Source organism: Prinia subflava, chromosome 5, assembly GCF_021018805.1.
Source record: "Prinia subflava isolate CZ2003 ecotype Zambia chromosome 5, Cam_Psub_1.2, whole genome shotgun sequence".
Classification (NCBI taxonomy): domain Eukaryota; kingdom Metazoa; phylum Chordata; class Aves; order Passeriformes; family Cisticolidae; genus Prinia; species Prinia subflava.
The window spans coordinates 23,488,538-23,513,311 of NC_086251.1; the positions used below are offsets into that span (position 1 = coordinate 23,488,538).

Genomic DNA, 24,774 nt, shown 5'->3' on the forward strand with positions numbered 1-24,774 from the left:
AGAGAGCTGACTTAACTTTGGATTTTTCTTTTTTGACTCTGGGCTTGCAGATGATTAACTAAAGGTGCAACTTTTAAAACAGGTTAGTGTATTAAGAGTATTTTCGTACATGGAGGGTGTTATATCTGCTAAGTCATTGTGGGCAAGAGAGCCAACCTCTGAAATAAGTACATGTGTCCATGGATTAGCCCTGGGCTGTGGGTTGTGTTTGCTGACCAAACATTGCCTCCGTGGGCTGAGTCTGGCTGCTGCTGTGGATACACCTCGCAGCAAAGGCACCGCAGGAACTATGGATCATCCTTCCTTCACTGACGCTCAGGTTTGTGTGGCAGTGCAAGCAGGGACAACCTTGAAAAGATTTAGTCCATCCCTGGATGACAGCTATAGCTAGAGAGAAACTTAAGCAGAGCACAAAGCCCTTCCAGCACAAACAGTTGCTCGCTCAGCTGTAATTGTGTCCATGTGGCAGTGGAGGGAAGCAGAAAACAAGGAGCAAGCTGTGCAGCTGATGGTGTGGATCCTGGGTGTGGCACTGCATACTGTGAGTGTTGATAGTATTGCTGAGCTTCCATGTAGGGATGGAAGCATCAACAGGACTGGCTCTTTAATCGATTCTGAAGGAATCACTGGTTTCCAATTGGCCCAGGGGAAGCATGCATGTAAGACCCATCAATTCCCACAGGTGAAGGGCTGCACAAAGATTTTGGGTTCAGAGTCAATGTCTCCAAATTTTAATGGAGAGTAGCCACAGGGGCTGGAAGTGAGTGGCAGTTTCTAGGCTGAGAAGTGAAAGTAAACCCAGATTAGTCATCCAATAGGTCCAACAGGAAAGGTTGTTTTAGTGACTTTCTCAAAGTCCACTTCATCGGCCAGACTGCATATTACACAGTTTGTCATTTTCTGGCAGGTTTCACTGTAACAATTTAAAATTACTCACTTTTGAGCAGTAAGCAAGCCTGGCAAAATCTTGGTGGTTGCCAGGGCTCAGCTTCAGTTGGGTTTCCTGGGCACCTGTCAGTCAGCAGTGAAAACCTCGTCTCTGGGGTTTTTACCTTTGCTAGTCAATTGACAGACTGAAGGCAGGACAATGCTTCACTTTCGTCAGCTCAGCCATGTGGAAATAGTCTTGTGAACTGTTTGTGAAATACATTGCTGCATTGTAATTCATTTTCTACAGGCAGTTTTGTGTTGTGGTCTTTTGTTAGTCACTCTTTGCAGTGATCGGCCTCCTTGCTGGTAACTTCAAATCAAGGGCTTAAAAGCAAGATCCCTTCATGCAAAGTGCACTATCTGAGCTTTTATCTGGAATGGAAGCTTGCACAAAATTGATCAGATCTAGGGCTAGAGGTGCCCTTCACTTTTAGGACCAGTGATTCTCACGTCAATATGAGTGAAAAGGAAATTGAAAAATTCCTCGGCGATGGTTGTCATAGCACTAAAGCCCGACGCGCACTTCCCCAGCTCTGCTGGCGCCCTGGATATGCTCCATGGAGATGACTCTTGTTAGCAGCTGGTGCTAGAAACTTCATTTAGCAAAAAAACTGAACCTGTTTCTTCCTGGAAGCGGGAGGTGTGGAGCCTAGGATGCCAAGAGCTTGCAGGGATAACCAGAGGGGTTTTGCAGCACTTTCTGGGGCCTGTGTTCCCTATCTGACTCTCCTGAGGCAGAAGGAAAAGCACAGGCAGCTGAGCCCATGGGTGAATTTGAACAGGTGCCCCCAAGAGGGCAGAGGCAGGTGTCTGGGCAGTGCCAGATCCAGCTCTGCAGTGGCAGAGAGGCTGTTTTTGGCAGAGCTGTCACCACATGCCACACAAATGGAGCCACAGCTCATTTACAAAGGGCTCTAAAAATATCTGCTGGATAATCAAAGGCTCCCACAGCACAGCATATGTGCTAGCTAGACTTTTTGACTCTGAAGTTCCCTGTTTGAAGTTGTTTTGATCAAGGAGAAAAACAAGTGCGCTGTCTGCATGGCTGCCAGACACCCCGTTTCTGGGGACACTGGTGATGCCTCTGGAGGCACAAGGGGGTGGGAGAGCCTCGCAGAAGTGCCAGGACTGGGATGGGGAGCCAAGAGCAACAGAGGGTCAGGAGTGGCAGAGCTGCACTCAGGAGAGCTGTCTGGAGAACTGGGTAGTGTGTTGGGTTTAGGTGTGACCTGTTTTCTCAGGGGCATCTTGGAGCCCTGTCCTCGCTGGGTTTATTCCACATTTAGTGATCACTAAGGGTTCAGGGAAATGGAGGAACTGGCTGCAGACCTGCAGGCTAGCACTGGCAGTGACTGTGATACAGCTGCTGGATTAGGTGATACTCTCTCGGCAGACAGAGGATTATGGGACAGTCCCAGATTAATTTTTAAATACCGCAGGGGGAAAAGAGCTTCTAATAAATCTGAAGTGACAATGAGCAGCAGCGTTAAAAGAAGAATAGTTCTGTGGCAGCTATTGCTGCTTTTCAATGTGCTGAGCTGGGAATTACTGAGTAACCCTGTGTGAATCCCCCAGGTGGGAAGGACTGTCCCTGGCAGATGCACCACTCATGTTCAGCTCACTGTGCAGCAAAAATACAGCTTTTTCCTTTCCTTTATCTCTACAGCGAATTCTTCAGTGTCATCAGCCACGCTGTGCGGCTGACAGGCACCCCTCTTTGTGAAGCCAGCAACAGCCTGGGGCTCTGCAGACTGGCTTTGTTTTCTCTCCTTGTGCTTTAACACTGACTGTGATGGGTGAGAGTGCCCCCAAACTGTCAGTGAGGTAAATACTTCCCGCTCCTGCTCCAAAAATCTGTTTTCTTTTACTTTTATGTGCAGGTTTTGATCTGTGTGTCTTGTTAGGAACCAGCTAATTCTGGTGATGGTATTAGGTCAGCAAAGCATGTTTTCCTCCTTACAAATGCATGGTTTACAGAGTGTCATCAACATCTACTTGAAAGTACTGAGATTGGCAAAAAACCCCAAAATAATAATAAAAAACCCCTAAAATCACTTTTTAGTTTTGTTTCAGAGATGGACCCCATATCTGGGAAGAACCTGGTTCCCAGATCCCATTCTCTAATCTCTGTGTAGCTACTGGAAAGCCTATAGAGCTTTGTTTAGCTGTCACCTTGCTGAAAAAGCCAATAGTTTTTTTGTGCTTGCCCAGGGCAGGACTCTATTGCTGACTGCTCTCCTTCTCATCATACACCCATCCTTTGATGACACCCTTCAGAGCATCTTCTGTTGACTCATGCCAGCACTCTGTGCCCCTGACATGAGCTGCAAGAAGAGGGGACTTACTGTAGAGTAAACAATGCAGACACAGCATTGGTACAGCTTGGGATTATTTACTTGCAGTGTTTTACATGTTGTGCTGCAATATTAGACACAATGGCTGAGCATCATGCTCTGTTTTTGTGCATTAGATTGTGAGAACAATATAGAGTTTTGACAAACAATATCTGGCTCTGTACAATAATCACACTGGGACACTAAAGGACCAAGTAAGCAGAAAGCCCCCTCATGCTGGAAGGCCACAAATCACTATTTCACTTTGATACTTTTCTTGTGCATATTGAACACAGAAGAAATAATATTGAGTGTTAATATTTACTCATCATGCTTATCTTTCAACAAATTAACCAAATACATTTTAATACCTAGTAAAGTCTGAAACACATAAAAATGCTGTCAAAGCTCTGTCCTTCAATTCAGACTTCAAACTGATCTTCAAACGAGTGCAAGAAGCATGGTCCAAGCCACTTTGGCCTCCAGTTCTTATAAAATGTCATTGTAGTCAACTAATCTTTGACATCAGGAAAATCTGGGCAAACCTTGGGCTGTAATTCTAGAGCCCAAATAGCAAGCTACTTCATTTGGGGAAGAAAAAAAAAAAAGAGTGGTTTTGAACACTACTGCCAGATAATACTGATGACAGATGCTAGCAAAATACAAGGTACATCTGTTAAAGGTGTTGAAAGCCCATCAGTACCTGGGAGAATAGTTCAGCCTGAAAATTTTCAAGTTGAAAATTTTCAATTTTCAGTCCTGTTGAAGGGAATTTTCCATTACTTCCTGATGTATTACCTCTTTGCAAAGCAAATGTATTTCTTATTACCATTCAAGGATATTTGGTACAACAATTGAGGGAAAACCCTGCAATGAAAAAATGTTACCCTTACAGGGCACCAGCTGTAACCACTCCCCTTACAACTGGGGAAGTAATTGAGTCTAAAACATCCCAGATATTTTAGTGACTATTGATGATTTGTGCTTATTAATCCTTCTACTGTAGGACAAGTTGCTTAAAATCAAACTAGGTAATTTCTGGGGAGGAAGAGCTAGCTCTGAGGGCAGGTTGAGGCAAAACAACAGATTGCTACACTCCATATTTTAACAAAGGAAGTCAATGTAGTCACAGGCCATTTCCTCTGGCTTGTCAGCCCCTTCTTCTGAGCAGAGGCCACCTCAGGAGACCACCTTTCCCAGGCAAATCTGGGTAATATACGGGAGCTGCATTTCTTAGACTGTTTTAGAGTAATCTGATGTTTTGGGCTTTGTCACTGGATGAGGGACTGTGAATCCCTGTCCTTAAACTCACAATTCTGGCCTTTAGTGAAAAGGATCATTCATTCTGACCAGGTAGACTGCCTGACACCATTTTTTTCCCCTCCTTCTTTATTCCCTTCAGTCTCTTGGCTTCCAGCTTCTTCCTGTTAATGCTTAAAGGAGGCAAAATAATCAGTCCAGCCACGAACTAGCCACTAGGGATTCTTGTGGCTTCTTTTGGTCACACATATATCTTAGGAACATTCATTGCCATAACTGGGGGTTTTTTGCTTCTTCTCTTATGATGCAATTTATAAGCAGCATCCTTTAATTTAATACACAGTGGTGATTGCTGAGACTCCAGCATTTTCAGCTTCAGGAGCTGAAAATCGAGGGTCTGTCTGGCTCCGTCCTTATTGCACTTCAGCCATACTTTGACAGCTCAAGTTGATGAAGCTGCTTGGTACAATGGCATTTCCAAATACTTCGGACTTATCTTCATGACGTTGGCACCTACCACAACCATTCCCAGCCATTTTTCTGCTGGTACAGTTTAGCACCTCGGCCCTTGGGGTGCTGAGGCTCAGGGACACAGGTATTGCTGCACAGGCTGTTCGCAGGGATGAGGGCAGGGCTTGGGCAGACGCTGGAATGCGATGACACACAGCTCCTGTTAGCAGAGTTCAAAAGGCCGGGCTGGGCGTCCCTGCCCCTGGGGTACCACACGTACACAGCATCCCTGCCCCTGGGGTGCCACACGTACACAGCATCCCTGCCCCTCGGGTACCACACGTACACAGCATTCCTTGTCCCCGTTACGTGCCCGCTGTCAGCCCCGGCGAGCGGTGCCTCCTCCCGGGACACCTGGCAGCCTTTGTTCAGGCTGTGCGGATGGCGAGGAGCATTCTTTGCAGCCTAAAAATGCCAGACAGCAAGAATGATCCATCCGGGGAATATGTATGCATTTTCACTCTTTCTCTCTTTCGCATTAAATCCCACTGCAGCAAGGGAGGAAACAATGCCGTTCATTAACACTGATGGCACCACTTTACTCCTAAGACAGATTTGTGGTGAAGTAGTGTGTGTGCACGTATTTGTCTGCTGTAAAAAAGGACATTGTTTTGCCAGAGCAAAGTCAGATTCTGAGGATCTGTGCTTTTAAGTACCAGAGGACTGATACCTATTACAGGGTGTGTCAGAATCACCAGGGCACAGGCAGATAATGCTGTTTACAATCAGTCATCAAGATGTTTTAAAAGGCTCAGTGAAACAAGCAGGATACAGAACTAGAGGAGTTGGCAGCAAGGCAAATATTTGGCCCTTCAGGCTTTCCAGTGCCAGCCAAATAGCATCATACTGTGAAGTTATCCTTCTTACCATTATCCCCTCCAAAATCACAGCGCTGCCTGGAACCTATATGTGGATTAGGCCAACATTCCAATGAATTCTGCACTTATATGGAAATGATTATTATAAACCTATAGGTATATCTACTGGCAAGTCAGGATAGCAGTAAGCATTAAGAATTCACTGTCAACTAGACCTCTGTGTCCAGTTTACTCACAGTAACCTACAGCTTTTTGTTAGTAAACAAAACCCCATTGAGCAAAACAAGAAACCAATTTTCTTTTTGTTTACATGCCCTCTAGCCAATAGATCAATATCAAAGATTAAAATATTGGGCGTAAGATTCATTGGCATACTTAGCTTTTCTGTCTGTCTGGTTGCTCAAAGCTTTATTGCTGTCTTCAAAATGATCCTGTAATTCCTGGCTACACCACCCACAAAAGAAATAGTAGTGTAAAGATAATAGTTTTCAGTGTGCATCAACCTTGTCAATTCCTTCACAGAATCAGAGCATTGCTGAGGATATAAAGGGCCTTTGGAGATCATACTGTCCAAACTCAGCCCTGCTCAAAGTGAGATAAACTAGAGCAGGTTGTTCATGCTGTATCACATCAAATTTTCACTGTCTCCAAGCATGGGGACTCTCAACAACCTATCCTGCCAACTTGTTCCAGTATTTGATTATACTCACAATAAAAAGGGGGGGTGTATTCTTGGTATTTTTCATGTGTTTAAATGGAATTTCCTACATTGCCACTTGTGACCTTGACTCTTATCCAGTCACTGGACACCAGTGAAAAGTCTCTCTCCATCTTCTTTTGTCCTCTCCCAGGTCAGGTATCTGTACACATTGATCTAAACAGTTCTAGCTCTCTCAGCCTCTCCTCTTACAGAAGATGCTCGATCCTTTAAACTTCTTCATGGCCATTTGCTGCACTCTTTCCAGAAACTCCATATCTTTCTCGCACTGGGGAGTCCACCAAAAGACACAGCATTGCAGAATTGCCCTCACTGGTGCTGAGTTGAAAGGAAGGATCACCCTCCCTTGATCTGCTGCCATTGGTTAACACAGCACAAGGCACTGTTGTCCTTCTCTGCTGCAAGATCCCACTGCTGGCTCATGTTCAACTTGGTGTCCACCAGGACACCCAGGTCCTTTTCTGGAAAGCTCCTTTACAGTTGGTCGGCCTTCACCCCTGTGCTGCAAGGGGTTGTTCTTCCTCAGGTGCAGGACTTTTCACTTCTCCTTGTTGAATTTCAGGAGGTTCCTGTTAGCCCATTTCTCCAGCATTTCTCTCAGCATCCCTCTGAATGTCAGCACAACTGCCTTGGGTATCAATCACTACTCCTAGTTTTGCAATATCTACAAACTTGCCAAGGCCATGCTCTGCCCCATTGTCTTGGTCATTTATGAAGGTGCTAAATTCTGTCGGTCTCACAACCAGCCCCAGTCACCACTAGTTACTTACTCCGGGTGAACTTCATTTCCCTGTTCATAACCCATTGTGCCTGGTGCTTCAGCCAGTTTTCAGACACTAGTTGTGGTGTTTTCCCTTTGCCAACTGGATGGCAGCCTTCCCTTGACAAGTTGCTGGACTTACTTAACTGCACCATCAGAACAGGATGGATACTAGTTAAAGCATAGCTCAATGTTTTGATTTAAACAAGGGGCAATCTGACCCTGCAAATATGAAGCTCTCTGAGATTTTCAGGGCTACAAATTATATGGTTCAGTTTCCAGATTTTTGGATGCCTTGTGCTCATGGAAGTCCCGTAAAGTTGTGTCTACTACTTGAAAAAAAGTAGTAGGACAAGCAATGTGCTTATAGGGTCATGACATCATCACTGCCAATGCCAGACTTTCAGTTCATCTAGAGACACAAAAAAAGGACAGTCAAAAGTAACATTTAAGCCACATCAAATCTTGAAAGTGCACATGAAAAACAAGCCCCGGAGAGTCTGTCTGGTTGGTGAATTCCTTCTGTCTGGAAGTGATGAAATACATGGCAGTTAATAAGGGTTGTCTTTGAGTAATGCTGGTATGAGGATTTAAGTGCAATAGTTAACTGTCAAACCAAATCCATCTGTCAGCTGAGGTATGGAATGATCCCACTTCTTTTGCCTAATTTTAGATGTTGCCTGGAATATAATTAGCATATTTGAAACTTGGGAAAAACCCAAACAGAAAAGATGGCAGTAAACAGAAAGATTTGGTCCAAGTTTTTGGAGGTAACATCAACAATAAATTTTTGTCCATATTTGGGATCATCCTGGATGACACCATAGAAAGATAAATGATGCAGGTATTCTGCTGAAGGGTCCTGAAACATTTGTATTTTCAGCAGTTTTCATGAATCTTAAATGCAAGGTATCAAACTCTCCAGGAAAAAGTAAAGTAAGGTATTTGAATTCTCGTCGGCAGTGTTTGCTACAAAGGCTGCACAGGATAAGGGTGTTGACTGCCTCTCCCTTTCTTCTTCCTCTGTTCTCTCCCTTCATTCTGTACCTTTTTCTAGGTGTCCATGTACTGCACTTTGGCTTCACTCTCTTTTTCACACTGATTCTTTGCGCCTGACATGACAGTCAGTTCTCTGATCTTCATTTCTCAGTCTTGTAGAGTATTATGAAAAGCAGTGATTGATAAACAGTTGTGTGTTTGTGATTGTGGAGCCCACACTCATCAAGGGACTTGGGTGACAGCACTAGATGCCAATGAAGGGATTACATTGCCATGATAACTTTGCTCTTCTTTGCTCCCCTCTGCTGCTCTACAGAAGCAGGAACCTCTCAGAAGAGACAGTGGGCAAGTAAATAAAATTAATTCAAACCATCCAGGCAGCCAACCCCTTGTTTGGGACAACCACTTGATTAGATGAGAGATTGTCCTTTAAATACATTTTCCAGACAGTTTCCTGGGCTAGAATGGGCAGGAAGATCAGAGAAGAGTGGTGTAGTCAGAGTATTGTGCCGAGCAATTTCATGGAGGTGAAGGTGGAAGGTGAAATCCAGCTTATTACCCCAGGGTCTGAGGCCTGATGGGAATCTTGTCAGTAGTCATGATGAGCCTACATGTGGAGCTGGTGCCACATGGCTATCTGTTTCCTGGGGTTCCTCAGCATTTCTTCCCAGTGGTTCCTCTCAGTGCCTGTGACATGTAAGCCCAGGCTGCACTTGCCAAGCACGTGGCTCTGGCCAGCTCCATCCTGGCTCAGCATTTCCAGCTCCACGCTGGAGGCACGCAGGAGCTCATGAGGCACCTCAAACATGATCATCTCATTCCACACAGGATTGATCTTGTGTTTTGCACGTTTGGTCTGCTTCTTCTTCAGCTTCAGTGACTGATGCCTCAGTGTCACCTTGACAGAAACGTCTGTGTAGGGAGGGGAGAGAGACACCGTGTTAATGAGCATGCAGCAAAGACTGGACTAGACTAGAATAGGCTGAGTTGGAAGGGACCCATCAGGATCATGGAATCCAACTCCTGGTCCAGCACAGGACACCCCAAAAATCACACCGTGTGCCCAAGAGCATTGTCCAAACACTTTTCAAACTCCATCAGACTGGTGCTGTTGCCACCCTAAATCTCCTTTGACTCAGCTTCATGCTGTGTCCTGTCCCTGCCCACGAGAGAGATCCGTGCCTGCCCTTTTACTTCCCCTTGTGAAGTTGAAGACCACAATGAGCTTTCCCCTCAATGTCTTCTCCAGGCTGAACAGAGCAAGTGACCTCAGCCACTCTTTATAAGGCATCCCCTCTAGACCCTTCGCCACCCTCATGGCCCTCCTTTGGACACTATCTAATATCTTAGTGGTTTTTTATATTGTGATGCCTGAATCTGCACTCAGAAATGCAAGAGAATTTACACTGGTGACATCAAACTGAGAGAACACAGAAGAAATATTAATCGGGGGCATTTGATTTTCACTTTTTGGAAATTACTCAAATCTCGTTGACTTTCTAAGCTAGACATGTATTTTATTTTTTCCTAGCAGAAACAACAGTGTCTATTTCCTTGCTATAACACTCACCACTGCCAAGTAGATCTTTCAGCTGCTTGGAATGGAGGTTTTTAGCCTTAATAATCACCACCAGCAGGCGATTAGCTGCTGGCAGGTAGCTAACAGAGAGCAGAACCTCCCCATGGCCCGTGGATGGCTCCTGGAAATGGAGACACAGAAAGGGTTAATTTTTTATATCATCTTGGCCAGAACATTAGGAAAACAACAGTAGAAGACTGATGGGTGGAAGGTCATGGCCCAACCAAGCTGTGTCTCTGTACAGGAAATCTTTCCAGTTACGCTGGATGAGAATAAACCTGGCAAAGATGCCTGAGAGGCTCCTCCACTCATAATGTGAGTTACTGAATCCTTGTGTCATTGGAAAGTAACTGCTTCCTGACATCAACTTTTAGTGGAATGTTTGGTCAGTAGATTTGGGGCTGACATACAACGCAAATAGTTATACATTCCTATTTTGAGACATCACCTAACTGCCCTGTATTGATGTTCATTACCCCCTTTACTGCTCTTCATAATTCACCTTTGGTTTCAGGTGCTCCATTTGCCAGAAGGCTCTGTCTGGACTCAGCTTCCAGTCTGCACTGCTCAGCCAGAGTGTAGAGCTCCCTGGGAAAGCAGAGGTGGTGCTTGGGGGCTGACTCTGACCTGGAGCTGAAGCACACCTTCCCTGACCCCCTATCTGGTACGAGAAAAAACCCAGCCAAGCTGAAACCCTCCATGAGCTGGGCACAGTACATAACTCTTCCTTCCCACCTGCCTTCCACCAAGACTGTGAGCAGCTCTCCCTGCTTCCCCTGTGGGAGACTCCCTTTCCCTTTCCCTTTCCCTTTCCCTTTCCCTTTCCCTTTCCCTTTCCCTTTCCCTTTCCCTTTCCCTTTCCCTTTCCCTTTCCCTTTCCCTTTCCCTTTCCCTTTCCCTTTCCCTTTCCCTTTCCCTTTCCCTTTCCCTTTCCCTTTCCCTTTCCCTTTCCCTTCCCCTTCCCCTTTCTCTTTCCCTTCCCCTTTCCCCTTAATTCCATTTGCCTTGGACAAGCAGCCCTTGCGGGGAAAGCCTAGGGACACAGTCATATCACCACTGCTCTCCTGTGAGAGAGAAATGCCATTTCCTTCTTGGGAGCCAGCAGGGAAGCAGAGAAATCCCACTCCGTTGTGCACAGAGCTGACAGCCCATGGCAGGGAACAAAAGGGGAGTAGTTATTCTCTCAGTGAGTGGGAGCTTGTGACAGAAATCTGGTTTAGTGTGAGGTTAATGACCCAGAAGAGTCCCAGAAAGCCAATGCCAATTCAACAGATTCTTTCTGGGCTCCTTAGCATGTTCTACATCCTCGAGGATAGACAGCCCTTCTCCAGGCTATTTCTGAGCTCTGCAGTGTCGCTACTAAGTGAGCTATAAATATTTCAAATTAAGTTTTCAACCAGTTACTCAAAACAGGCAAGGACAGGCCCCTGTATGCTCTCCATGAGCTGACTGACTCTCCAGAAAACATGGCTGTCATCGCTGCCTGGTTCGAATGACTAATTTGTCCTCCACAAATCGGGTGGAAGGCCATTAGCAAGGAAGCCTGAAATTCAATCCCAAGTCAGCTCAAGTAAATCCTTTTTTCATGCACTCAGGTAGCAATGAAGGGCTTGTATGCATTTCACTTACAGGAATCCTGTCTTAAATTGAAGTGGACCTTAGAAAAGCCCTCACATAAAAAGAGGTAGTTTCAAATGCCTGTATGCCCTCTACAAAAGAATTGTACACTGAGGGACAAACCCAAACACCACCTCAATGCAAACCCAGAGTTTAGGCATGTCATAAGCTGCTGTTGTTTATTTACTCCCCTACATCTCAGCAGGTCCCATTCTGTAGCTCTTGGCTAGAGTTTGGTTCCTGTAGCTCCAGGCACAGACCGATGCAGTGGAGGTTGGGAGGGGGTGGGGCTCCGTAGACACACACACACAAACACATACATTGTACTCAGATCACATTTTGTACTTATGACTTTCTAGCTTCTAGTGGGCTGATCAAGTTTTTGGCCAGCCTATATCCAAAACAAAAAACCTGCAATGGTTGGTCTCTGCTGGAGTTTTGCATGAACAGACCAAACCAGAGGTACTTTTCCTTCCCCTTGTGGGCTTTGTTTTCTTTGTTTCTTTTTTCGTATTAAATCCATAACCTACATTTTGTGTTGAAATCCTGCAAATTCAAACAACCATCAGAGCTTCAGTCTTCCTTCCTATGCAATATGAATAAGAAGCAGCAAGGGGTCGTCAGTGAATTACGTGCAGGGCACCACGAAATCACAAAAGGGAAGTTGCTATGCAAGGACACACTATCATCAACCCACTATCATCACTGTCATTAGCAAAGCAGTGGGAGGGAAGGAAGACAAGATAAGGGTATCAGTCTACAGTATCTACGCTTTGCATTGCTCACAGGGCTCAATGAATTCCTGAATGCTAATTGCATTACCTGGTTAGCTGTAAGCTCCACTCTGGGCTCCTCCCCTTGTGTGTGGGAGAATTACTGGGAAGGTAACAACGCGATTGCTGCCCTTCCTGGCATTTCAAGAAAATGTCACACTTTCAACAAAGCTCAGTAACTTTGCTCCTGGATGAATGCTGTCAAAAATAGCTCCTCTTTTTTGATCAGCTCTTCCTCACTCCCTCCCTCTCTAGTTCTCAATGAATGATTCAGGATCTGTATACATAAGCTATCTGTGCAATGGTTGGCTCTCTCAGGTCCCAGATGACGCAAATTCAGCTTTCACTGCACATCCTCAGCTCAATCTGGGGCACTGTTCAGCAGTACTGCTGGTGTTAACCTTGTGCTGTCAGCCTGGAGAAGAAATGAATGCTGTCCTGTTTCTGTGGGTGGCTGTGAAGCTGGACCAAGGCAGAACTCCCTGTATATCAGGACTCCTCGGGTGCACTGGAGTAACAACTTATCGCTGCTGTGAACTGGCTGTTCCTTGGGCATTGCTAAAAAAGCAGATGTTTCAATATGGGGGGAGAGGGGGAGGGTTACAGCTATTAGACTAATATTGAGTCTTGTGCTTGAAGTTTATTAAACTCATTCAGACCACCCATTTGTTTCTGCTGCCTCTGTCCCTGACAGATTTTTTTTTTAAGTGTGGACAGTCCTGTTAGTATTCAAGTGGTTATCAGACAAATCATCACTATTGGAAATCAGAAATGCTCCATTCTCTGTGTCTGTGGCCAGCTCAGTGGAGAGCCCTCACCCCTGATGGCAACAGGCAATTATTTGTTTCATTCTGCTTAGTGACAGTGCTGGTGTTGTTTGCATTGCTCAGCCGTACCACAGCAGACTACAAGAGGTACCAGTTGCTGTGATGAACAAGCAGCAGTAGCAGCATCCTGCTGCCATGTTAAGTGAATTGCTGCTGCTAGAAGAATAACCTAGCTCATGGCAGGGAAAAGGCTCCTGAGAAAATGTGCAAGAGATTAGTGCACATGAAGCATCCCCTGTACCCACTTCAAGAACTGTTGGAATTCTTCCCTTGATTTTCCCTGTCTGTGCAGCTGGCAAGACATGGATAAGGAAGGAAAGGAAGATTTTGATGTTTAAGGAAACCAACATAATGCAATGAATGATATTTTGACATCTCCCAGAACAAACAGCAGTGTATTGATTGCAGTAAGTATAAATGTCCTCCAGTCCAACATTCCAGTCCCAACAATGTATTTCACTCCTAGCTTAAGGCTCCCACCGTATGCCCCTACCACCCTTTGCAGAGTCACTCCATCAGGCCCTGTGGGCACGCTGATATTCCAGCTCTTGCCACTCTGGTCCTGTATCATAATTCTCAGAAGCTCACACACCTTTTTGTAGACATAGCATTTGTATTACAGATGCCAGTGTCAGGTTGTCATGTAATTGGGGAGGAGTTGAGGAAGTTGTGACACACTAAGGGCTGGGAGCAATAGACAGAAGGACTTCTGATATGATGAGCTACAGACCAGCACAGAGCTGTGCTGAGTGATCTCTGCAGTCACATATCACCCCGCTAAAGCTTCTCCAAACAAATAAAGCCATCCACCCACATGCAGCTCTCTAGGAAAAGGGCTTGTCTTGTTCAAGCTCTTAATCATTAGGGTTTCTGAACTACCGACACAGACTGAGTCCATACCTTCTCTGGGCTCTTTAGCCTTTCCCACTGGGCCTTTCCAAAGGATTCCTCCATTTCAGCAAGGTTCAGTTTGAGTTCCCCCACAATGCTGTGCCTGGAGAACTTGTCACAGTTCCTCAGGGTGAGAGTCAGTGTCCCTCCTGGCATCTCCTCCTCCGTTAATGGGAATCGCAGCACCTCCTCCCAAAGGGTGTGAAGTACCTTCTTCTTCAGCTCTGTCTGGGCCTCAGCAATACCAGACTTGCTCTCCAGTGTGCCCAGTATGTAGCAATGGCAGCCAGCATCTTGGTCCCCACTCATTCTGCCATGCATAGCTGGAAAAGATGGATGGTAAGGACCTTTCACAAAAGACAGCCCTGAAATATCTGTGGCTAAATCGCTTGTTTCATGACAGCCATAAAATCAAACAGCTGCATAGACATTGACCCCAGTTCCTGCCTGCCTGGGGGCAGATTAAGCTGTGAGCCCATGCTGTGGTGTTTTCCTCAGGCTGCACAATGTCCCTGTCCTTGTGCCACTGCAGAAGGCTGCTGCCAGTGTTTAGGACAGCAACAGCTGGGTTCAAGGAAACACATTCTGTTGCAAGATGCAGAACAGCACTGGAATGAGGCAGCATGAAACAGGGATTGGCAGTTCTCCTTTACTTTTACCTTGGCACACAAAAAAAAGTTTCTCATAATGACTTTAAAAGCAGGCAGGTCAGTCACAGACATCAGAGATAGGATAGACTTCCCTTGGCACACATCCATTCCTCCAGTCCAATGTGGGATATGTCTAAGGGTTATTGCATTCTGCTGGTCCAATCTCTGGGAAATGAATCCATCACAAACCATCCCACAGCCCAAAAGACCTGTGTCAAGAGACATTCATCCCCAATTTTATATGCATTTTATGTTGAAAAGCCCAGAGTGAAATGGCATTTCACACTTCTCTTCAGTTGCATCAACAGAATTGCACTGCCTTCCCCAGCAGTAAGAGGAATACACCCTCCTCCAAGGGGTCATTGATTGTCATGGCTTTGAGGGAAAACTGTTGTCCTAGCTGCAGCCAGCCCAAGGATAGCTGCTCCTGAACTGCCAGGACCTGTGGGTCACAGGGCTCTCCTGGCTTCTCAGGGAGTGGAACTGGGGAGCAGAGCCAGGTCCTGTGCACAGGAGTGCCAGGGGGGCAGCCAGCCAGCATGGGTGTCCATCCTGAAGGGGAACTGTGGGCTTCCTGCTGGCAGGAGGCCCACAGCAGTGGCTGCCATTCAGCACCCTTTCAATTCTTGTCTCAGAGGGTGTGATTTGATCAGGTTTCCACAGAGATCTACACTGTGCATGAATTATTCAGTCAGCTTATTTTACTCTCCCAGAGGAACTGATGATGCTCCAGCCCTGAGTGGGGAAGCTGTTACAGTTGTCAGAGAGTGACACAGAGCCTGGCTGCCTGGCCAGGCATTGCCAGAGGGACTTTTCTCAAAATAAGTCTGGCATCTCCAGCTCAGGCTTTGACTTGACTTGAGGAAAAGGCAGTAGGGAGTGGATCAGGTTGAAGAATGAAAGGTATAGAGAGGAAGGAGATAGGAACCTCATTCTTCTTGCCCCCAAAGGAAGAAATAGAAGGAAGAGGTTGCTTTGTACCGTGTCTGGGACTGGAGGAGCCCTTCCTGGCTCCTGGCAAAGCTGTGCAAACAGCTGTTCCCAAGCTATGCCCTCTCTTCCAGCAGTGACATTGACAGGTATTCCTGTTCCGCAAGCCCAGAACCAGTGAAACATCCAGGGGTCCTGAGGATGCCTGTTGGTCTTAAGGCAGGAGGGAACTGTCTCTAAGGGCAATCCCAGGTGTGTTGCCCATCCAGGCCGGGGGTGTGTCCTTACCTTCCAGGAGGGCCACGCGCAGCTCTGCGCGCTGCGGGTCGTACACCAGGGAGAAGTGCAGCTCGGGGGCCTGGCCGCCGCCGGCCGCCCGCTCGGGCTTCAGGTGCTCCGTGACACACACGTCCCTCACCACACCTGGAACTGACAGAGCCCCTTCAGCAAGCAGCCATTCCCCCTCCCAGACAACAAATCCACCTTCCCTTGGCTTGACTTTTCTAAGTGTCTCACTGTTTCTGCACTTGGTATGCAGGACTATAAGTTATTTTCCTTCTTCTTCCATCATCATATATCCTTTTTGCTCTATTTACATGCACTTTCAGCTCTTTCTACAGCATTTGGTGCTCTCCTCCACCTTGTGCTCTATGATGGTTCACACACTTGCTCTTTTACCTTATGAATAGGTCAAGGTGTCTAAATGACACTCATTACTTGTTATATCATTTTATATTCTTTTAACTGGCATTATTAAATTAAATATTATGTTCTCTGCAATGAGAATGTGAATCTTCTCGTGAACTGCTTGCAACTCAGCATTAGGTCAGACCTCTCTAAATATTTTCTTGGTGGTGTTTTTTTTTTAATTTTAACAATGAAGTCTTTGTCATGCAAAAGACATCAATTTCCATAGCACCTGACCAGGTTGAAGGCAATGAACTTTGGAATCCATAAGACAGTTTCTCCATGCATGATTTTGGAGCTGAGAATGTATTTCATACAGAAATAAAGCAAGTTGCAAGACTAAAAGAAAAGCCAGAGACTTTTGTCATCCAAAGCTGTTATCTGCAAGGTCAGTTCTGATTCACACAGAAAACAATAGTGGAACCAGCACGCTTCCTCCTAAAAATCTCAGCCACAGTTCAGATCAGTTCATTGTGGCATCAAAAGGAGAAAGCAACAATTCTTGCTTAATTTTAGCAACACTTGAGCTATAAAATCAGGCAGAGCAGGAAGGAAACTTGCTTGTGCCATTAGCAGTGCAGAGAGGCTCTTACACCAACATTTATATAAAGCCTTAGCCTAAATGCAGCCATCATCTTTCCTCCTTTCCACCCAATAATCTTTTCCCTGACACCTAAGGATGTCACTCAGACAGTCTCTTCCTCCAATGCATCTGCTTCCCATGGTACTTTCTTTTCCATACTCACATGCCTCAGGCTGGAGGGGTGAAGGGAGCAATTGTCCTTCCAGAAGGGCAAAAATATAATTTCAAAAAATTAAAAAGAACTCAGAATAGTACTCAATAAAAATAACCACAGATGGCATTGTCTATCCGGCAAATCTTCAGGAAGGTTTCATTAAAATGGTAACCCTAAAAGTAAATTATCCTGTTAAAAGATGGCTGTGAAGTTAAAAATCAGTATGGAAGAAACTCAGACATGCTGCCAGATGCCTATAATTAAGATTGCATTTGCTCTCAGGCTCCAGAAATCTCATTTTTCAGGATTTGGAGTGTTACCCTTTGGGCTGGCTGGGAAACAGGAATTCTGTTTGGAAAAATCTTTGAGGTGTCAGCCTTCAGTCTCACTGTACATTACAATAAGCAAAGAACATCTCACCAAACCATGGCAATAAAGGAGCAAAGAAAATTAGAAGCCTTGACTCTCACTGTTCCTGACAAGGACAGTTGCTGGACAGCTGGCATTTGACCTGGAGGAGAGAACTCTGCCTAATTTTGGCCAGATATTTCACACATACTCTTGCTACTGCTCTCAGCGTAACTACACTAAATGTGCTTTTCTACAAAATGTCTGCTACTAGGGAAACATTTATAGACATTCAGAGATTCTTCAAAACAAAAAATGTTTAGGTTAAAAAAAATTGCAACAAGATACAACTACAGCTTTGTTATCAGAATGTCCTTATGAGCTCCATGACTACCTTTTACTAAACAAATGTATTGAAAACAAAACTCAGACTGCTCATGATAAGAAAGCAAAAAACATCCTATGTCTTCTCTTCCACATTTATTTATCTAACAACAATCACATTATGCTTAGAAGTATTACAGATCTACACCCACTAAAGCAATTGTTAGTTTGAAGACCAAAAGCTCCTACCGTTTTGAGGGAGAACAAACAGCTCTTCATTGACTTGTATCTTCATCCTATTCTCATCCAAAGCAGTAAGTTTTCCAGTAGTTGGTTCTTCTGTTGTCTTCAGAGAGTACTGAGTGTAGTTAACAATTTCAGGTGAAGTTACTTCTGGTTTGGGGCCATAAATGTTGGGAAACTTCAGAAGCGCTCGAGGCTGGACTGGCTCTGCAGTTTTCTTAACGTTGAACTGAAAATTAAAAGCTTGTTTATTACTTTGCACTAATTACACTAATTCCTCCAATTCTCTTAACATCAGATGAGCTGGGACAGGAAGAAAGCAGGACCTCTGGTGAGTCCTACCATCATTTTTCCTTGGCTTGTAGAAACCCTGCCTGTATGTCTGGAGACTTTCTTTCCAACACTGGTACCTTCTATTTGCATACACTTGGCAGTGATAGGGAACTAATTAGGTCAGTGACTCCATCTTCTCAAGGCAGCCAGTGCACCACTGTTTAGGAAGTCCACTATGCAACCCAGCATTTTGTCTTGTCTGATTTTATGGGCTTTGAAAGAGAAGTGGGCTGAGAAAGAAAGACATCATTGCATGCCATTCTCTCCTAGCATTCAGCTGAGTTTAGATATTATGTAAATTATGTGGTGTGGGGCTGTAAGTGAACTCCCTCTTATGGAGATGTGAGCCTCATCAGTCCTAAAATACCTAGGAAATGTGAAGTTACTCATCCAAACTTTAAATGCAGTTTTCTATTCTTCTTAAATTAAAGCAAACCAACCAAGCAGAATATGTGAGGAATCACTGGACAGCAGCTAGAAAAGGCAGAGTGCTTTTGTTGTGCAGGGGCATTACATCCAGCACACACACAGTGTGTGATGGTCAGCCTCTGCTGTCCTCTCTCCTGGAGCTGCTGTGTCGGGCTGCTGTCCTACCACTCACTGGTCACACATTGGAGCCTCCTGCCTGCATTGCTCTGTGCTGCCAGCACACAAAGCACTTCCAGATCCTTTGGGATGAAAAACACCACACAAATTTGAAGTATTGTTAGTACAGTCTTTTCTTCCTCTTGTTAAAAGCCAGGTATTTAGCCAGGAAATCCATCAGCACACAGCATCTAAGAACTCCATTGGGTCTAAATATTCCTCTTGTCTGTCTGCTCTGCAGAATCAGAGACGAGAGACATATGCAAGCACAGTGGGACTAGCCCATCCCCTCCTCCAACTGCATCTGCCTCTGTTTATTATTTCGCTGCCAGCTCTTTTCCCAAGTGCTCTGTGCTAATCCAGTTACATAGCAGTGTCCTATGGAAGTTCCCTGTGCAACTCAGCAGTTGTGTCCTAAATAAAGACATGAGCAGAAGAGTTCATATAGTTTTGCAAAAATGCATAAAACAAGTAAACCAAAAGGAGCAAGGAGGCTGCAAATGATCCTTCTGTGTCCCTGCCCAGTGTCATTCAAAGAACCAGATTGTTGCCACTGCTGGATATGTTTAGGAATCTTCTGCAGGCTTTGCTGAGACTTTGCAAATATTTACTGCAGTTTCTCATTGTATTGTAGATGTATGTTTGTGTTTGAACTCCTCCTCCTCATGTATGCAGGGCATGTCCATGGGGAGCCTCTGTCTACAGCAAATACAAGCATCACTGTCATGGGAGACATGCCAAGTGAATAAAATGCAGACTTGGTACATCTTTCTTTTGTCATCTGTGTTTATCAGAATCAGTGGCCCTGACAGGTTTCAATAATTAAGTGTGTCCAACACTGACTAGAACATACTGTGTACTAATGTAGTCAGAAAAAAAAGTCCCGACAGAACAATTTATAAACATAGAGATAATAAAATTTCACAAGCTCAGAACTCAAACTGAGATTCATTTCTTGAAGGTATAGAGACTGATTCTGAATCAGTGACAGCATAGGAGAATTCATGTTCCTGGCAAGAAAATTATTTTAATTGGAAAGAATTGCTAAACATATGGAATATGCAAACTAAGAACATTTTGCACATTTCTGTGACAGAATGTTCACTCGGCTGCTATAATATATCCAGACTTCTTTAAAAAAAAATAAAGCCAGTAACACTGGAAATAATACTTCAAATTAAAATGTCTACAATGCTGAAAGAATGCAATCACTTAGGTAATAATGATACATTTAAGGCAGGTTGAATAATTTTATCCCCTGTTGGTCAAATACTGGATTAAGTCATGGCAAAACTTGATGATTGTAGATGTATTGTGAGGACCATAACTGAACAGTTGCTGGGTGCTGGAGGCTTAACTGAACAGCATGGAGACTTAGTGCTTATTTCAGTCCTGCAAACAGGATAGCACCTCCATGGACAAGATCCAGGACAGATTAACACTTTCCCAGGATGTTTCCCAAAAAGCTGTACAAAAGAAAAAGAAGCCCAGTCCAAGGATGGAATTAAAATGAAGATTTGAGATGTTTCTGGGCTTGGAGATTACAACATCAAACTCCCATAGAAAGAGCCTGATGGTAAAGTTGTCTGTGGGTTTTGTTGCTGCAGACAACAGCTAGAAAAATCATTATGCAAAGTGATATGGCTGTCAAAGTTACACATTTTTCATTCACATTAACAGTAAACTTGGAAAAATCTCTTCATCATTGTACATTCTCATATACAGCAAAATCCCCTCTATGGGGTAGAAAAGACAAGAAGGAAGCCTGAAAAGGACATGACTAAGCTATCAAACAAAATAGTAGGTGAAATTCATCCTAGGGAAATGCAACTAGCTACTAGAAGTTATTCACCATGCTCAGGATTTGCAGCAGTCTCTTGACAAGTCCTAAACTCCATGCAGAAGTTAATCCATGGTCAGTGGAGCCATCCTCCACCGTCTCCTGCCCCCTCCAGCAACCACAAGATCTGCTGATGCCATTCTCTGTATCTGCACCAGTTCTTACAGTACTGTTTGTAGATTTGGTCATCTTTCCTCAGCACAAACTGAAACAGCAACACGAGGATGCCAAGGTTCTTTTCTACTAAGAGCCTAAGAGTGGAAGCCAGAGAATGGTTGAATATCTAATTACAAACATTACAGAGGAGTTCAATTAGGACTCCTGCTACAGTCTTTAGGAATACAAAAATAATAGCTCAGATAATTAAAAGGCAAACAAAGACTGTTATACAGTGGAGCATAGGCCTTTAGAATGGGCTACTACAGCATAACACTTGGTTGAATGGCTAGGTGAAAGTGAAAAGGACACAGGCACATACAAATACCAGGAGCAACAGCCAATAGGTAATACTTTCAGAGACTGACCAGTGCTATAGCTCATGCTAAAGACCACATTCAGCTGAGGATATCATCAAACACTTCCCTTTGAAGAAGAGATTCCCATTACTAAGTATATTTGAAGCGTTCTATTATTTCCCTAGCTCCCTCTTACACTGAGCTCAGGAGTAAATCAGGCTGTTTGGATTCTAACAAAAATGAAAGAGCACACAAGGATGCCTGACACTATCCATACTCCACGTTTCTTTTACAGTAAGTGAAAAAGAAATTCACAGTGTGATGAGATTGTTCAGTCATAACAATCTAGATTCTCACTTTCTTTTTGTTATGATTCCAATGCCTTGTTTTAACTTCACACATAATTAATCCCCTCAGTCAGAGGAGCAGAGAGAGGAGGAGGGAAGGTTTTCACAAGAAACCAGCTGTTGACAGGGAACTATCCTGCAGGAACTATGAGATATTGTGAATAGAATTAAATAGCTCCTATACAAGATCTCAGCAGGAGCCATCTCCTCTTCACAATGCTGCATGCCACCTGGTTCAGTCCAGTCTTCTCTTCTTAGGAAATTATTTCTCTTTCGATCTATCTCAATGACTAAGAAGCATTTGCAGTCCTCATCCCCTGTTTCTGCCATTAGCAGCTTTCTCTTTGGCTCCGTGGCAGCTGTCTCCTGCTCCGGTAATTCTGTGATACCCAGCTCATCTCTGTTTTTCCCTCACTCCTCCTCCCACTGGCATGTTGTTATATCCTGAACACAGTAAGCAGATAAACAGGCAGCATAAATCACATGCTGAGTACCCTAACAGGGAAGTTGCACTCCCACCCTCTGCATTTAAAGAAAAATCACAGAGTAAATCAGAGACTGTGTCTTACTTGCTGGACTGGCTGAAGCACACTGGGCTTAGTATTTTCCGTCTCCTCCTCTTGGTCCTTTTCCGAGAGTCCTTTCCCAGGTTGCTTGCATTTGCAGAAGCAGGTGAGACCGCAGAGGGCAAGGATGCTAGTTGCAGTCCCTAAGGTAGCCCCCAGGGCTATAACTGGAGCAGACAAAACCATTGTCCTGAGCTGCACAGGAACAGAAAGCAAAGAGACCCTGTGGCTCTTTCTACTCCCTGGGAGAGCAGCTCTCTCACATCCACTCCGATTTCTAGCCTGGCTTCATTCTCCTTGGAAGTCTGAAAGCAATTCTCTTGTGCAGCAAAGAAAAGGGACCAGTCTAGACACACAGATAAATCATCCCACCTTTGCTAGGCAACAAGGCTACCTTTCTATCCTGCTGATGGAGTTGCTGCTCCAGGTCAGGGAGAGGAAATAGTAATTGTGGTGCCTGCAATCTTCATATAGCTGCAAACAGGCAGTTTTCATTGAAGCCTGTTCTCCAGCTCCACTGGGAAAAGTCTGATGTGTGATAGAGAGGAAAGACGTCAGCAGAAGGGGCTGGCCTTGTTAGCTAACTCACAGAAAGTGCATCCAAATGTTTGATCATCTCTCTAGCAATACTTCTCAGGGTTGCCTTGCTGCTATGCTCAAGAGGTTGCATTCTTTTTGTCTTAAAGCAAAGATAGTGACTGCCAAAAGCTGCTGGCCTGAGAAGCCCTGTTATGATAACACTGCACAATAACTCTGTGGTTACAATAAAGCCTCTGTGTAAGTTGGGCAAAACTTTCTCAGCCTTCAGAGGCTGCAGAACAAACACAAGCAAGAATTAAGCCCTGTCCCATGCCTTACCACCTGCCCCTCAAAGCACAGGGTCTAAACCTTTTGGAGCTGCTTTCTGCAGGATGAATGCAGAGCAGCACTTCTATTTAAAAAGAGAGCAGAAAATCCTACCAAACAAGACACACTAGTGCATATGCTGCTTCCTCTGGAGAAAATGAGAAAGCAAACAACATATGCTAGGTATTAGTCATCCTGCTTACCACACTGGTGTCAGGCAGTGGGCTGCTGAGCACAGGAGAAGAACCTGCATGAATAGACTTGAAGAGCTAGATGTCTGTCCCAGTTTTCTCTTGAGGTGATGGAGTGATTATCTTTCTCTGACTCTTTTTTTTTTGCCTTATTTCTCAGAATGCTCATCTTGGGGAAGAGGATAATAAATGCCATGATTTGATATGTTTCTCTTGACATGTACAACCCTTTTCTGGGTACTTCACAAGGAGATTTGAGTGGCCAGAAGGTGATTATAATTCTGGTCACTGTATCTCTCAGCCGGAGTGAAAATAGGAAGCAAAATGTAAAATATTCCAAAAAATACCCATTTCTACTGATTCTACTGGGAGTTTATCATTCTATTTTGGAATATAGTTGATGCCCATGGATCAGAAAAACAAATTAACTGTACAGAAATTTGTTTAGAAATTCAGGGGGTTTGATCCTTCTGTAGCTCAGGTTTTGCATAGATTTTTCTTGACTTTTTTTTCTTTGATGTTTCACATCTTACTTGTGACAACTCAGTCAGCCTTTGTTCTTTGACGACACGTTCACCTCCCTAGTACAAAACTTCCCTCACACATCTGAGTCTCACTTTAATTATTAGATTCCTCTGTAGCACTGCAGCATCCTAATGGCTGCAGTGCACATTGCCCTTCTCACCCTACTGGCTTGTCAGACATGTCTCACCCCTCACTTCCAAGTTTCCTGACTCCTCATCAAGAGTAAAATCCCAATGGACTCCTTAAGCAGAGGCAGGTCCCTAATAAACTGCTGAGCCCATGGAAACTGGTCTTTCAACTCAGCCCACGGAAGGAAAACCTTGAGCTTTGTCTTCTATCTATAAGAAGAAAAGTTGAGGACACCAGGCTGGACTGCTGGGACATCTCTCTCTCCCTGTGCTCAGCAGTGGGAATAACATCACACAGAGGAAGTTAAGAAACCTGACTAAACAATCCCTTTGTTTCTTGCTTTTTGTGCCTCAGGAGACTCCAAAGCCTTGAGCAGCATCCTTGTGCTTACCTCTTCTGATGCGAACGTTCTCTGCCATAAGTAGACTGTTCCAACCTTTTGCTGACTTATCCAACAGCTATTTCATTCATCCCATACTTGAAAAGGTGACATGGTAATCATGGTGCCATGAGGTCTCATCTTGAGTTTGAAGAATGAACCATATTTTTATGGACTGCTACCACCACTCAAGGGAAGCAGAAATGAGAAGAGTCTGAAAGATGACAAAAAAGATGCCTTTGATTTCCTCCACAGGATGGGTTCTTCCTAGAAGTGCTAATGAAATCTAACACAGCTAGGTCAGAGACCCCAGAGATTTGGAAACCACATGAAAAGGAAGAAGGTTCTGTTAAGGGTAGAATACAGTGAGAGAGATTGGAGTGGAGAAGGCATTCAGTCCATTCAAGAGGTGCAATCTTGACGTGTTTCCCACAAGCTTTTCTGAGAATTACACAAAGACTGCTTACAACGTGCTGTAGAAATAAGGTCACACCAAAGTTTCTCTGCAAGACAATAATTTAACAGCATAGTCTCTGAGATATTTTCTGCCTGATTATATAGGAAGATTAATCTTTCTTTGCCAGAAATTGTATTTGATGCGATATGTAATAGGTACAGAATCATTGTCAGATATTTATTAATAG

At 44.5% G+C, this 24,774-nt stretch overlaps 1 protein-coding gene and 1 long non-coding RNA gene across 3 annotated transcripts; one reads left to right on the top strand and one right to left on the bottom strand.

Annotated features, from left to right (window-relative positions):
• Nucleotides 1-256: 256 nt before the first annotated feature.
• LOC134551155 (uncharacterized) lies at nucleotides 257-12,868 on the top strand. The gene is made up of 3 exons (XR_010080534.1): nucleotides 257-319; nucleotides 2,597-2,754; nucleotides 10,422-12,868. It is a non-coding gene; the product is annotated as an uncharacterized LOC134551155 (long non-coding RNA).
• On the bottom strand, nucleotides 3,315-22,558 carry SYT13 (synaptotagmin 13). Of its 2 annotated transcripts, none has more exons than XM_063398380.1 (6): nucleotides 22,064-22,558; nucleotides 17,941-18,163; nucleotides 15,884-16,018; nucleotides 14,025-14,338; nucleotides 9,899-10,028; nucleotides 3,315-9,240 (listed from the first exon to the last, which is right to left on the bottom strand). In XM_063398380.1, the coding sequence occupies exons 1-6, from the start codon at nucleotides 22,244-22,246 to the stop codon at nucleotides 8,936-8,938; spliced, it is 1,290 nt and encodes a 429-aa protein (XP_063254450.1). In that variant the 5' UTR covers nucleotides 22,247-22,558; the 3' UTR covers nucleotides 3,315-8,935. The 2 variants fall into 2 exon arrangements, with proteins under 2 accessions (XP_063254450.1, XP_063254449.1); XM_063398379.1 differs by having other exon boundaries at nucleotides 15,884-16,024.
• Between the last annotated feature and the right edge of the window lie 2,216 nt (nucleotides 22,559-24,774).